Source organism: Mustela putorius, unplaced genomic scaffold (assembly GCF_011764305.1).
Source record: "Mustela putorius furo isolate JIRA1106 unplaced genomic scaffold, ASM1176430v1.1 tig00000460_pilon_pilon_pilon, whole genome shotgun sequence".
NCBI lineage: Eukaryota > Metazoa > Chordata > Mammalia > Carnivora > Mustelidae > Mustela > Mustela putorius.
Window position 1 is genome coordinate 11,466,090 of NW_025421389.1, and position 13,889 is coordinate 11,479,978.

The following is a 13,889-nucleotide window of genomic DNA, read 5'->3' on the forward strand; positions in this document are numbered from 1 at the left end:
GGGCTGTTCTGTCTCCTCTGGCAGGTGTTGAGGAGATGAGTTCCCACAGGTGGAAAACCCCAGAAGAGTCAGAAGGTGCCGTGGGCTCCCTCGCGTTTCAGGGGGACACAGCAGGCCTGCGTGCAAGTCCACCTACTAAGGTAATTTCAGAGCCTTGGAATCCTCCACCACAATCGGGCTCAGTAGTCTCTACCTCCCTGGGTTGCTGTAAGGATTAGATGAAAATTGATAACCTACTTAACTCAGTGTTACTTCCTTCCTCCCCAAAAGGCCACGTTTTAGTCTAAGTCCAGTGGCCATGTAGCATCCTGGAATAAAATAATGACATTTTTAGGCCTCTCATAACAGAATTTAAGATTTCCAGGTGAAGCGTGGAAGTTAAATGTGTCCTGGCAGCTGACGCTGGGGGCTGCTCTCAGAGGAGGCGCTGGGCTGCGTCGTTCGAACTGTGACTGTGACAGTAGGGGGTGGCCTTGACCAGCCAGTCTGGGTGCCTGCCATGCCCACCGCTGCACTCAGGGAAGAGCCAGGGCTGCCCTGTGATGTAGGACTCTCCTGACCACCACCCTTGGGCCGTGACCCGGGGACAGCCAAGCCAAGAGCTTCAGGTAAGCCTTGAGGGGTTCAGAATGAGGTGACAGTAATTGGCTTAGCAAGTAAAGAACTTAGCAGTGCTTCTCTCAAACTTTTTTAAAAAAGATTATTTATTTGGGGGAGCTGGCAGGGGCAGAGGGAGAGGGAGAGGGAGAAAGAAACTTTAGCAGACTCAGTGCTGAGCACAGAGCCCCGCAAGGGACTCGATCCCACAACCCCAAGATCACCACCCAAGCTGAAACCAAGAGCTGGTCGATCAAGCAGCAACTTCTCACATCCTAATGCTGTTTTTTCCACCCTTGGAGATGGCTGGAAAGAGGGGGACAGGACTGATTTACTTAATCCTTCGTGCTGGTTGAGCCTGGCTGGGGCTGAATTGATGTCACTGCTCTTCACCAAAAATGTAGTTTTGTCCCTCCGATGAGATGTCCCCAGCATCGATGGTTAGGTCTGAGTGAGCTTTGCTGAGAGATTAAATGTGGGTTCAGACAACCCAGCGGGGGTTGATGGCCCAGGAAAGGTTATGATAAGGAAGGGGTGAGGGACAGGAAGAAGGGCGGTGTCCTGGAATTTAGGATAATTGAATTTGCTATGTAGCCAGCAGTTATGACCGGGGTCATCCGCTGGATCTTTGGTCGTAAATCCACTAAGATCAGGAAATTCCAGGGTTAGGCCAATCTTTCCATTTTTTTCTCTGAGATGAAGATGGTTGAGGATTTAGAGAGGGATGGTTTTCACCTTCTAAAGATGCTGTGACTCTGAGTAAACTGATTTTTGGCTTTTAGATCGTTAAACTTGTGGCTTAGAAACCAAGTTATTAGTCCTGGCTTTTGGTCATAGTTTCTCCCCGGAAAACCAGGAGGACCTCCTACATAAAAGACGTTTGTCTGTCTGCTCTGATTACCCAAAGTGCTGGAGGTGGAATAGGGTTCCTCCAGGGACCTACTGTTTGTGAATTCCGAGAACTTGTTTTGACTCCAGTTTTTTTCTCTGTTGCCTTTTGGGCATTTGCTAAGGCAAAGCTGTGGGACCATTTGTAATTAACTCTCAACAAACTGAGTAACTGATCTTCTGGTTTCTAGATATTTCATTTTATTTTTAAGATTTTATTTATTTATCTGACAGACAGAGAGATCACAAGTAGGCAGAGAGAGAGGAGGAAGCAGGCTCCCTGCTGAGCAGAGAGCCCGATGTGGGACTCGATCCCAGGACCCTGAGATCATGACCTGAGCCGAACGCCGCGGCTTAACCCACTGAGCCACCCGGGCGCCCTCTAGATATTTCTGGCAACGTAAAACTTAACCTAAGAGCACATTGTAGGGAAGTTATTCATATGGCATTTCCAGAGTTTTCGGAAAACCCTGCAAATACTCAGGATATTCTTCTTGGAATAAAACAAAGCTCCTACAGGTAAGGGGCTTGTTTTTTCTAGCAGAATGCACGTGTCCTCAGCATGAAGGGCAGCTTGGGGAAGATTATGTCTTTGGCCACACACCTTACTGTGGGGATGGAAATCCCTGCTCTCCTCTGCTGCTCTCTCTTCACTCCAATCTGACTGAAGTCTTCGAGAGTTATCTTTGAGCACAAGTGGCAAGTCTAGAATTTGGTTGCTGGATTAAAGCCACTTAAAGAATTGGACACCTTAGAATATTGTGTCTTGGATTCTGATCAAGCAATCACTGAAGTTTGTTAACGATTCAGTGTAAAAAGAAGACTCGAGAACCATCAGCAATTCTCTTCTGAAGGCAGATTTAAGCTCCAATCCAATTAACTTTGCTTTTCAGAATTGGTGGCAAGTGTGTATTTCTTCCCTATAGACAGCGTTCCTTTGGATAGAGAGTTGGAATTTTCCACATTTTCAAGGTCTCAAGGTGGATGTCTTATACCTATTGGTTTCTGAGGAGGCATATGTTGTCTTGTGTGTGTGTGTGTGGGGGGGGGTTAACGACAAAACTTTGAGTTACTCAGAAAACCACCAGATAAGTAGAAGTTCCTCAACAAGACAAAAGCAGAGCAAAGGAAGGGAGAGTTGTCAGGAAAAGCTGAGGTATCTGGAAAGTATCACTAGAATATATGTGATGCTTGATTAAACATTTCTGAAAGTCAGAGCCTCAAGACAATGTAAGAGTCAGTTGGGAAGGAAATGCTACATCTTCTGGGGAAAGACAGTTAATAACAGACACCGACTTGGTAAACATTGCCAGCAAATTATAATAGTGCTCTGGTCTTATACTTTAACTATATCTCTCATGTTTTCATTTTCTCTCTGTGTGTCTGGAGTTAACCAGAAAGGCTCAGGTCAGACACCTCGCCCTGCATCTCAGACCTGCTGGGCACCCGTGCTCGGATATTTTCTGCCCACAGGTGCAATTTGACAAACAACAGACACATGTATCAGACCCTTCTAAAAAGCCAAGCACTCACTAGGTGCTAGGAATTAAAAAGAAAACATTAGACATAGTGGTTCCTACCCTTCATGTCCTTCTAGTCTAATGGAGGAGGGCACAGACCTTCAAATACAAATAGATCCTGGGTCTTAGCACTGCTGAGTAACCAAGAGTAATTAAAAAATTGATTCCAGGGGCGCCTGGGTGGCTCAGTGGGTTAAAGAGCCTTTGGCTCCGCCTTTGGCTCCGCCTTTGGCTCAGGTCATGATCTCAGGGTCCTGGGATCGAGCCCCATATCAGGTTCTCTGCTCAGCAGGGAGCCTGCTTCTCTTTCTCTCTCTCTGCCTGCCTCTCTGCCTACTTGTGATCCCTTTCTGTCAAATAAATAGATCTTAAAAAAAAAAAAAAAGTTGATTCCATTCTTCACCCTCACCTCTACCAGAAAACATTTATGGCATATCCTAGAGCATTGTTTCTCCACACTGGCTGTCCATATCTCTACCCGGTCTTACTATTCCAGTTTCTCCCCTGGATACCTAGTACAAGATCATTCGTTTCATTTTATGCCCATCCCCAGCTAACTCCTAGTTTCTTAGCCTCTCTGGCTAACTCCTCTCCTTTTTTCTCCTTTCTCTTAACTATTGCCCAGATTTTGCATCTCAAAAGGTGCAAGGGTGTCTGTGTGTGTGAGAGAGAGAGAGAGAGAGAAAGAGAGAGAGAGAGAGAATGCAGAGACAGGTGGAGATCACACATTAGAGCGATTTGGAATCCCTTGTCCTCACCCACGGCCACCCAAAGGCCAAAACGTACACACGTTCAGTGAGATACGTGCCTTTGAAATGTCTATTTATGGATCTCCCCTCTATCGGCTTCTCATCCTTTCCCTCTTCCCTTTCCCTTCCTTTCCATTCATTTCCCCTCTCTCCTGAAGTATTTATTCTTGAAGCCACATGGGGAACAGAGTATCAGAGCACAGTGGTAGTAGGGTTTGCACCAGGTGAGAAGGGCATGGAGTACAGAGTTAGCACCCAAGTGGAGGAAAGACAGTGCCCGTGGGGGACTGTGGTGCAACCTGTCATGAGAGCCAGGGCTTGAGCAGATGGAGGAGGGTATCACTGTAGAAGGGTGGTCTGGCTTGGAATGTGAGAGCTTGGACAGGGTGAGGAGGACATCGATATGGAAGCATGGGCTGTGTAGGGTGAGGCTGGAGGCCACGTAATGGGGTGGCTGGGATGGAAATTGACAGCCAGAGCAGGGAAAGGAATAGGTCCCATGGGGGTGAGAGTGTGGCAGAGAGAGGAGACGGGTCACATGCAGGACAACTGAAAAGCAAGTGCATATATTCTGCTTAAGGGGAATCCTGTTTGTCATTGTCAAATAGGAGAATCACAATATGGAAGGGGAAAACTAGGTGAATCCTGTGGTGTTAGTTCAATTGGAAAAGGATGCATTCACACGAACTTCACTTTTTCAATAGATATAGATAGAAAAGAAATCAATACGGATACCAATGTCTAAGCATAAGTGATGGCTAATTTAATTGTCATCTTGAGTGGGCTAAGCGTCGCCTAGAGAGCTGGTAAGACATTTTTTCTGGCTGTGTCTGTGAGGGTGTTTACAGGACAGATTGACATTTGAAACAGTAGACTGGGTCAAGGTCTTCCTCACCAATTGGGTAGGCATCATCCGGTCTGCTGAGGGCCAGTCTGTTGGATAGAACAAAAAGGGGGAGGAAGGGCAAATTCTCTTTCTCTGTTTGATCTGAGACCTCTGCTGCCCCCAGACACGGGCACTCTTGCTTCTCAGGTTTTCGGGATCAGACTGGGACTTACACCATTGCCTGCACTCTCACACCATTCTCTGGCCCTGGACTCACTTGGATTGAATGACATCGCTGGCTTTCCAATTTCTTCAGTTTGTTTCTCTGGAGAACCATGACTAACACAGTGTATGTATGGATATGGATATGTGTGTGTGTGTGTGTGTGTGTGTGTGTGTGTGTGTTTGTTTGTGTCTACATGATGTATGTATACATAGATATGTATGTTGCCTTTCTCTGTCCCCTGAAAAGGCGTGGGAACAGTAACAGTGCAATTGCAATGAGCACACCTAGCACCGAGATATTGGGTTCTAAATATAATTTCCCGTGGAAAAGAACCAGTCACCCTTGGAGAAACAACAGATTTCATGGTTGGGATAGAGAGCTGGAAAAATAAGAAAGTGCTCAAAGATTGGTGGGAACATATCAAAGGACACAGAAGCCAACTTAAATGGCCTCCCACTGGGGCAAGGTCATCATCACATTAAACAATGATAAGAACATATATCCAGGGGATAAGAAACTAAGTCTTTAGAGACATAAATAAGTGAACACATGGAAATCTAAAGATGAATGAAATATTTCTATAATTTCAAAACACCTACCCACAAAATACTTGATTTTTTAAAAAGGGTTTATTTATTTATTTGAGGGAGAGAGAATAAGAGATAAAGAGAGAGAGAGAGAGAGAGAGAGCATGAGAGGGGAGGGTCAGAGGGAGAAGCAGACTTCCTGCTTCAGTCCTAGGTCTCCAGGATCATGACCAGAGTTGAAGGCAGTTGCTTAACCAACAGAAGCACCCAGGCGCCCCACAAGATAATTGTTAATTCCAAAGGGGAAAGAGTACCTGTACAATGGAGAAGACTGGAAGACACCACAATATGAATTTGATTAATAATGGATAAATTGAAAGCGTGTACGGAGAAGGCAGCATCACTCTGTAGTACTGCCATCAGAGACGCCTAGTCTAGATCTGATCATGAAAAAAATACCAGACAGCTCCAAATGGAAGGCCATTCTACAAAATAACTGCCTTATACTATTCAATGTTGTCAAAGTCTTGAAAGTCAAGGAAAGACGTGGGAGTGTTGCAGACTAAAGAAATGGGACAATTAAGTATAATCGAGATTATCAACAGAATCCTTTTGCTACAAAGGGCAATAGTAGGACAATTAGCTAAGGGTGAATGGTGCCTGAGGGTTCCATGCTAGTAGTCTCTCTCTCTTAATTTTTTGATTTTTCAAGATCCTACTGGATTATGTCAGAGAATGTTGTTCTTTGTAGGAAATTCACACTGAAGTATTTGGGTGTGATGGGGCCTCAGGTTGGCAACTTGCTCTCGAGCGGCTCAATAAAACATGTTCTCTGTAAACTCAACTTTTCTGTAAGTGTGTGACCATTTCGAGCCTTGACAATTTTTTGAAATTAAAATAGTACATTCATAACAGACACAGAAATTAAGGAGTACGATTTAACTCCATTTTATGATATCAGAGAAGAACAGAGAGCTACTTACCAAGACGATATCTTGTATTTTCATAGTTCTTTTCAACATGCAGATCATTTTCACTTGTAGTGTCTTACTTAACCCCTTTGATAACCTTGTACAGTTAGGACTCTAATCTTCATTTTACAGATGGGAAAAATCAAGCTCAGATACGGTTATGCTATCATGAGGAGAGTGGCAATGCCGGGCTTCACCCCCGGGTCTCTCTGACTCTGTCTCTGTTCTTTATTCTCTCAGCGTGTAAGGATGGCCCACTCCTGTGTGCCTACTGTCTCCACAACAAAAACAAACAAACAAACAAAACCCTATTCTCTCCTCTCATGGAAAGTACAGGCTGCTTTGGGTCTGCAAACAATCTGGAGCCAAGCTTACTAAGCATAAAATCCCAGCTCCCAGCCTCTATTTCTTAGCTGACTTAAAAACCCAACCCAGCCTTTCTGACAAAGGGCATTTTTAGCATTCTTTCATAACAATCTCATTTTATTTGTAACATCCTGCAGCTTGGCGGTCTGCTCTGAGGTCTTTAGGTGTACAGAGAGAGCCAGCAAAGGGCAGAAGCCCAAGTGGGGCACAAGGGCCTCCCAGGGATGGGGAAGACACAGTGGGTCTCTGGAAAATCCAATTTACTCCACTTTTCACTCGTTTGGAAAAATGCCTTATTGACCACAAAACGAAGTCTACCCTGTACTCCACTCACCTAACAAAGTGTTTGCCAGTTACCGAGGAGTTAATAGAAGTTCTTGGAAAAACCTAGCAAATACTAGCGACAACAGTGATTACATATATCTATATACACTTCCTGTACAGTATTTAATAAAGGGTTTTCCACATGGGTCATCAAGGAGCTCGCAGGAGATATTCCCCAGCTCCCCAGTTTGGAGGTGCCAATGAGTTGCCCAGTAGGTGGAAGGGTCAGAATTTGAACCCGGGACCCCTGGCTTTATATCCTTGTTCATTTATCTACCTCAATTGCCTCCCTCCTCCCGCTAAGAAAACGCAGGAGGTAACGAACTCGGTTAAAATCCAGAAGGTTAGTTTAGCAATTGTAGGTAAGTGAGTGGTCTCACTGGAAACTTTTTCTGTTTCCCCTTAGAGCTTTTAAGCGAAGTGTAAATTGACTATGTGCTTAGGAATTTACCAGCTCAGACAGACTGAAACAATTAGACAGGAGGCCAAGTCAGAGTGAGAGAGGGAGACAGACCCTAGGCACGTGAGCCGACATTCCTTTCAGAAAGCTTCCCTCCATATCCTTTTTCAATTGGCTGAAGCCCTAGAGGTTTGACTGGCTAAACCACTTCCTCTCAGAAGCGTCCGTCCCCCCCCCTCCCAAGGGAGACTGGGATTTGTAGTCCAGAAATCAGCTGACCTTTCATAATCCTTTAGCTGGACTCCCTGGCTGAAGGAGTACGTAGTCAATTTCAGAAGCTTTCCATATGATGAAGTGTCCAGTGTGCTTTTTGTGAAACACAAAGCTCGTCCCGAGTAGGGGCTGAAGTCTCTGTTTATTCACCAGAATCCAGTCCCCTGGTCTCCCCTGTCCCCGCCATCCTAGTTCTTTATTACCACCCTTCTCTCCCCCATTGATACTGAGCACCATTTCTCTGCCTCCTTCTCGGGACATACTGGACACGAGCCCAGTCGTGCAGCTGATGGTGGGGGACCCTCCAGGAGGCAGATCCCCAGCTAAGTGTGGGACTGGGGCTGGACAGCAAAAGAGCCATGCCCAAGGGTTGCTCCTTAGAGTGGCACCTTTTCAATGCTTTTTCTTTAAAAAATTAAAAAAAAAATTAGAATATGAGAGAGAGAAAGAGATCATGAGCAGGGGGGAAGGGTACAGGGAGAAGCAGGCTTCCCATCCAGCAGGGAGCCTGATGCAGGGCTCCATCCCAGGACCCTGGGATCATAACCTGAGCTGAAAGCTGATGCTTAACGACTGAGTCACCCAGGCGCCCCTTCAATAGGTTTCCAGGTAACATATTTACATGATGGTTGTTGATTCAATAGGTATTTGAGGAAGTGGAATGTGAAACTAGGTCCACAGACCACCTACAGAAAACACTGCGTTTTATTTTGTTTTTCTTTGCTTTCTAAGCCCTCGCTAACCACTGCCTTGGCCCTGCAGAACCTAGGCTTAGGATAGACAGATCTTTCTTTTTTTTTAAAAGATCTTATTTTTCAGAGAGAGAGCACAAGCAGGGAGAGCAGCAGGCAGAAACAGGCAGAGGGTTAGGGACTTGATTCCAGGACCCTGGGGTCATGACCTGACCTGAAGGCAGCCACTTAACAGATTGAGCCAGGCGTCCCAGGATAGACAGATCTTCCTTTCTGCCCTGGAGTTCTGGAACTTCCTGACCTCTGCTCTAAACTAGTCATATCCCATCTGAGGACCCACACTTTAGCATTACGCACAGACTAACTAAACACATTTAATTGCATGCAGATATTACTGGTTAAATTTTAAATACAATAATTTTTAAATTAAATTTCTAGTGGTTGTTGATCACTAGAAATGTTGTAAAACAGTAGATATTGCATATATAATTTCCTTTGTGTGGGAGGCAATGATACTTTTTGATGCTAAAAACAAAAATAAAAACAAAAAACAAAACAAAAACAACCAAAAGAATGACCTCCTCTTTGAAAGAGCTGTTGACCAGCATGCTAAAGCTTGGGAAAGAATAATTTTCACGAGAACTGCTCCCAGGTTTTACTATGCTTCTCTCTGCTTGCCTTGCACTGTGTGTTAGACGCAATGAACTTCATGGCACAGGCTCAGAGGGTTGATCAGAGAAAATACTGAACAAGGAGCCAGGACGGCGAAGAGCCTGTTTGTCCTCTGCCACGATTCAGCTGGATGCCTTTTAGGAAGCTAGCAAATCCTAAATCTGGGCATTCCAGGGGACTGAGTGCTGGCCTTCATTCCGCACAGATGCTTAGGAGGAGGAAACATTGTCCTGGTCCCGTCAGTGAGGCACCGATGTCCCAAATGTGGAAGCATTGTTGGGAGCAAATTCAAGGGACAAGGTTAGACCAGAGTTCTGACTTCCACTGAGGTGAGGGACCCATGCCAGTGTTTGACTAGGGCATATAAAGGAAACCTCTTAAAAAGATGAACTCCCATTCTTCCCACAGCAGCAAGAAACATGCACCTCTATCTTCCCTAATGATTACTTTGCAAATTTCTAAACTGATGGAAAATTGCTTGGCTGGTGTGGAGATTTGCAGAAGAATCCAGCTAGACTAGTCTAGAACATACCTGGCCTTTATCGTTTCTGTCTCCATGCTTGGGCCACAAACACCAAATTTTTACTTTCTCCTTTCTTAGAAGGAAAACCCATACAGATGTACACATATATACTCATTCCTTTAACGACTACCTTTCTTGTGGAGTGTTAACAGCAAGAGATACACAAGACAAAGAACATAGGCAGGAAACATTAGAATTTCAGTTTCAATTTATTTTTATATTACTCTTGAGAATTATCTGTTTTTCGTGTTTCATAATATAAATAGTGATAATAGTTGGTGTATATGATTTATAAATCAGTGTTTATATGTTGAGAATATTTGCTTAACTCTTTTTAATGGTAGGGTACAATTTAAAAAAAAAAAAAAAAAAAAAGGAGACCAATGTTCTGGAGCACACCTCATTTCATTTAGGTAGACGTGTTGTCCAGAAGGTACTCAGTGCTACCCGGGGAAGATGTCATCTCATTTCTCATTTCTCATAGACTTTCCAGGTCTCCCTCATTTTCATTTATAAAATAAAGGAAATGAAAACCAACTACCTAACAGTGAAGCAATTTGAAGCAAGTTTCTTCCTTGGAAAGAAAAAAGAACCTAACATTCTCCGTGGGCCATAAGATCCTGACATGGAATCAGAGGAAACCAGACCTTCTTATTCTCTGGTGGAAAGTCAGGAAGATGGTCACTTGGGTTTGAGGTGCACAGTGGAAATACAGAGTGAAGTCTAATGGACAAAGGGCCCATCCTGGATGGAAGTGTTTGCTCTGCTCTGGTTCTTAGACACAGATTATCCACGGCCCTGGTGTCATCCTAAAAACCCTTTTAGGCTGGAGGAAGATTGAAATAACATTTTTTTAAAAATCTCTGCAAAGGTCATCAATAATGTGAAGGTTAATTTAAGTATCAACTTGCTGGGTTACACATTACTTGTAAGTTTATATGTGCAAGTGTTTCCAGATGAGATTAGCATTTGAATCTGTGGACTCAGGGAAGTAGATTGCTTTTCCTAAGGCCCAAGGACACCATCCAATCCCTGCAGGGTCTGACTAGAACAAAATGGCAGCTGAAGAAGTAATTCACTTCTTTGCTTCCTGTCTGCCAGCTTGAGGTGGGGCATGTTTCTTCCCCTCGCGCTAGGATTTCTACCATTCTCTTCTCCAGTTCTTAGGCCTTTGGGCTCACACTGGAACACATCACTGGTTTTCCTACATCTCCAGCTTGCAGACAGCGGATGGTGGGACTTCTTGGTCTCCTCGATTTTGTGAGTTACATCCCCATAGTAAATCTCCATCAGTACTGTACATCTTACAGTCCTGTTTCTCTGGAGAATAGTGACTAATACAAACAACGACAAAAACCACACCGATTTTGTACTTTCTGCTTTCTGGCAGTATATACACATGAAAAAGCCTTTACAGTGCAAGAGTTTCAATTGGGAACTTCCCCTGGGAAAACCCTTTGATTGACTTAGGGGTAAATAAGGCAACGATGTTCTCAGTTCTGAGAGAAGAAGGCACAATTTATTTAGTCAAATTATTTTACAACATAGTCTTCATTGACAGTTGTCAGCTTAACACTTAATATAGTTTTTAAAAAAGTCAATGATTACCTGCAAAATTATATATATTTTAATATCTAAAAAATATATCGCATATATAGGGCAGGAAAATCCCTCGTATCCACAAGGGAAAGTTTGCTTATTCTTTTCAAAGTTGTGATTATTGCATTATGGTTATTTACAAACATTTCCAAAGCATTAACGATTTGAATGGTTCACCTTCACCTCCTTGTGCACGCCCGTTAAATACTGCATGGTGCTTCTCTTTCTAGTAAAGTCAGTGACTCAAACGTCCTGTTTTCTTTTTAGCAATAGTCACATTATGTTTTTTAAAAACCAGCTATAAAAACGTACAAACAGCCCAAATGTACAGATTGACAAAAGATGTACAAATTACATTTAAAAAAATAACGACTGATTTGATAGTAAAATTGTCTTTGTGACCGAGGTCAACTCGTTTATTTATTTTTACTTTTTTTAATTATCTATTTTTAATACTGTGAGATATAGGAAAATAACTCTGCATAATTTATACAGTAAGTTGCCTTCTGATTGGTTGACCCTGGACCGGTGGTCGGACAAACGCACAGCGCTTGCGAATCTGCTTGTGTTCAGAAATCCCTATGACTTTTCAAAGTTCTGGGACCCACTGTCATTACTTAAAAAAAAAAAAAAAATTATTTAATTCTCTGTCTTTCAGTAATGTCTGCATTTGCATTAACATTTCTTAAGTTCATATCTTGACTATTTCCAGAGAGATGGTCAGCCTACTGCCCACTGGGAGGGATTTTGCAATGCCCACGGCTTCTTAAATACACACACACATGTTCTTTCTTTTAAATTCCAGTTGGGTGAAAACTTCACTGGCCTTACAACCAATGTTCCAGTTGCCATCCACTGAATCAGGTTCTCCTACAATAAGGTTATAAGCTTCCTGCCTCTATTTTCTCTCAGTCTCCAGCCAGAGCATTAACTGGTTAAGTCCATGATTATTTTTTTTATCATACCGAACCCTACAAGATCCATGATGAGACCCGTGTGTTGATAAGAAACTGCTTTGGTCATAAAAATATAAAGAAAATGTACAGTTTCTTTCCTAGAACCATGATACAACCATTCCAGTAATCGAAATATTCAACTCAGAAGAGGATAGCAGGTTGAGATTCCAAACTGGTGTACTGGCCCAGAAAATCAGCCATCTCTTTGTTCAAGGTAGAGGAAGCGGAAGTTAACCAACATTTAAAAAAAAAAAAAAAAGAATTGTTTTTAAACAACAAACGTTCTATCCAACAAGAAAGAACATCCAGTTTTGTTTTTCTCTTCAAAGCCACGTATGTCCTTTGGAGTCCAAAGTATCCCAGGAAGTGTGAGGAGTGGGGGGCTTCAGGTAGAAGACCACTGATGATTAAGCTTCTAGTAGTAGCTGCCTAAGTGTGAGGGCACGTGGGTGTTGGGATGGCGGGGGACATTGGGGTTGGGGTAAATCCCACCTGTGGGGGAGGTCCAGTATTGTGACGCTGCTCCGAAGAAGCTAGAAGACGTGACTGGCATGGAGGTCGGGTGGGGAGGGACAAAGTTCACCTTCTGTTGATGGGCGTGGTAGGAGGGCATGTAGGAGATGTCAGAAGGGTACTTGTACATGGACGACTCCGTGGGATGTGGCTGCAGAGCCTGCGCGATGCCGTGGAAGTCAAATTTGTAGGCATACCTCTTGCCGTGCACTTTGGTCATAATGTTTTTATCATAGTAGTATCTGAGGGCCCGGCTCAGCTTGTCATAATTCATGTTGGGCTTGCTTTTCCGCTCTCCCCAGCGCCGGGCCACCTCATCGGGGTCCGTCATTTTGAACTCCCCGTTGGTCCCCTCCCAAGTGATACAGCTGGCGTTGGCACTGTCTGAGAGTAGCTCGAGGAGGAACTGCCACAGCTGGATCTGCCCGCTTCCTGCGGGCGGTGAGGCAAACAGGAGAAGACAGAGCAGCTCAGTCTGGGCAAGTCAGAGTCCGATTCCCTAAGACGTCCGATTCCCTTCTCACCCTTCCTAAGAAACCCATTATTTCCTGTCACGTTCAGAATCTACTGCCTCTGGCAGCCCCGTAGCTGGATGATTTGAGGCATGCCACTTCCCACCCCATTGGGCAAGATTTTTGAATCTCTTCTAGAAAGATTTGCATCGCTGTCTAGTTTTGACTTACTCATGAAGTACCCCCAAATGATCCTTGTCAGTGTAAAAGGGAGCGGGGCCAGAAGACCACAGCTGGTCACAGGGAGAAGGGGTGGCCCAGGTGTCAGGCTGAAGGCACCTGGGTTGTTCCTTAGCAGAGCCCCAGTGCTTGGATCTCAGCTCTAAGTCTGACAGAGAAGAACTTGGGCAGAGAGAAAAATAAGAGGAGAGGGAGCTGTATGCCTCCTCCCCGCCCCAAGATCCCAAAACAGGAATGGCCAGGCACCAAAGAATGGGCCTGCAGACACAGGCAAGAGCAGTTCCCTGAGGTGTGAAGATGTGGGGTTCACTACCGCAAAGAGCCAGTTAGCTCACACGCTTGGTGGTCTTGGTCTAGAATTCATTTGAGAGCTATTTTTAATAATGAACCCTTAAACCACATTGTCAGATTTCCTTTATCTGCAACTTTTCAGGGACACGCCTCTTTCACAAGGCTTTCAGATAACTGCGACCCTTTCTAAAGTCAAGAACAAAACACCTTTGGACCATCTATTCACGTGTGACTTCCATGAGGACCATAACTGAGAACTCACTGGAATTGCCCCTCCCATTCTC

General features: G+C 44.2%; 1 protein-coding gene across 6 annotated transcripts in view; it reads right to left on the reverse strand.

The window, feature by feature from the left end:
- Positions 1 to 11,054: 11,054 nt before the first annotated feature.
- The window catches only part of FLI1 (Fli-1 proto-oncogene, ETS transcription factor), a 122,658-nt gene continuing 119,823 nt past the window's right edge, over positions 11,055 to 13,889 (reverse strand). For all 6 annotated transcript variants that reach the window (XM_045080355.1, XM_004763897.3, XM_045080358.1 and 3 more), the window contains one exon: positions 11,055 to 13,054. In XM_045080355.1, coding sequence (XP_044936290.1) covers positions 12,525 to 13,054 — 530 coding nt within the window. In that variant the 3' untranslated portion in view covers positions 11,055 to 12,524. The remainder of the gene's footprint in view (positions 13,055 to 13,889) is intronic.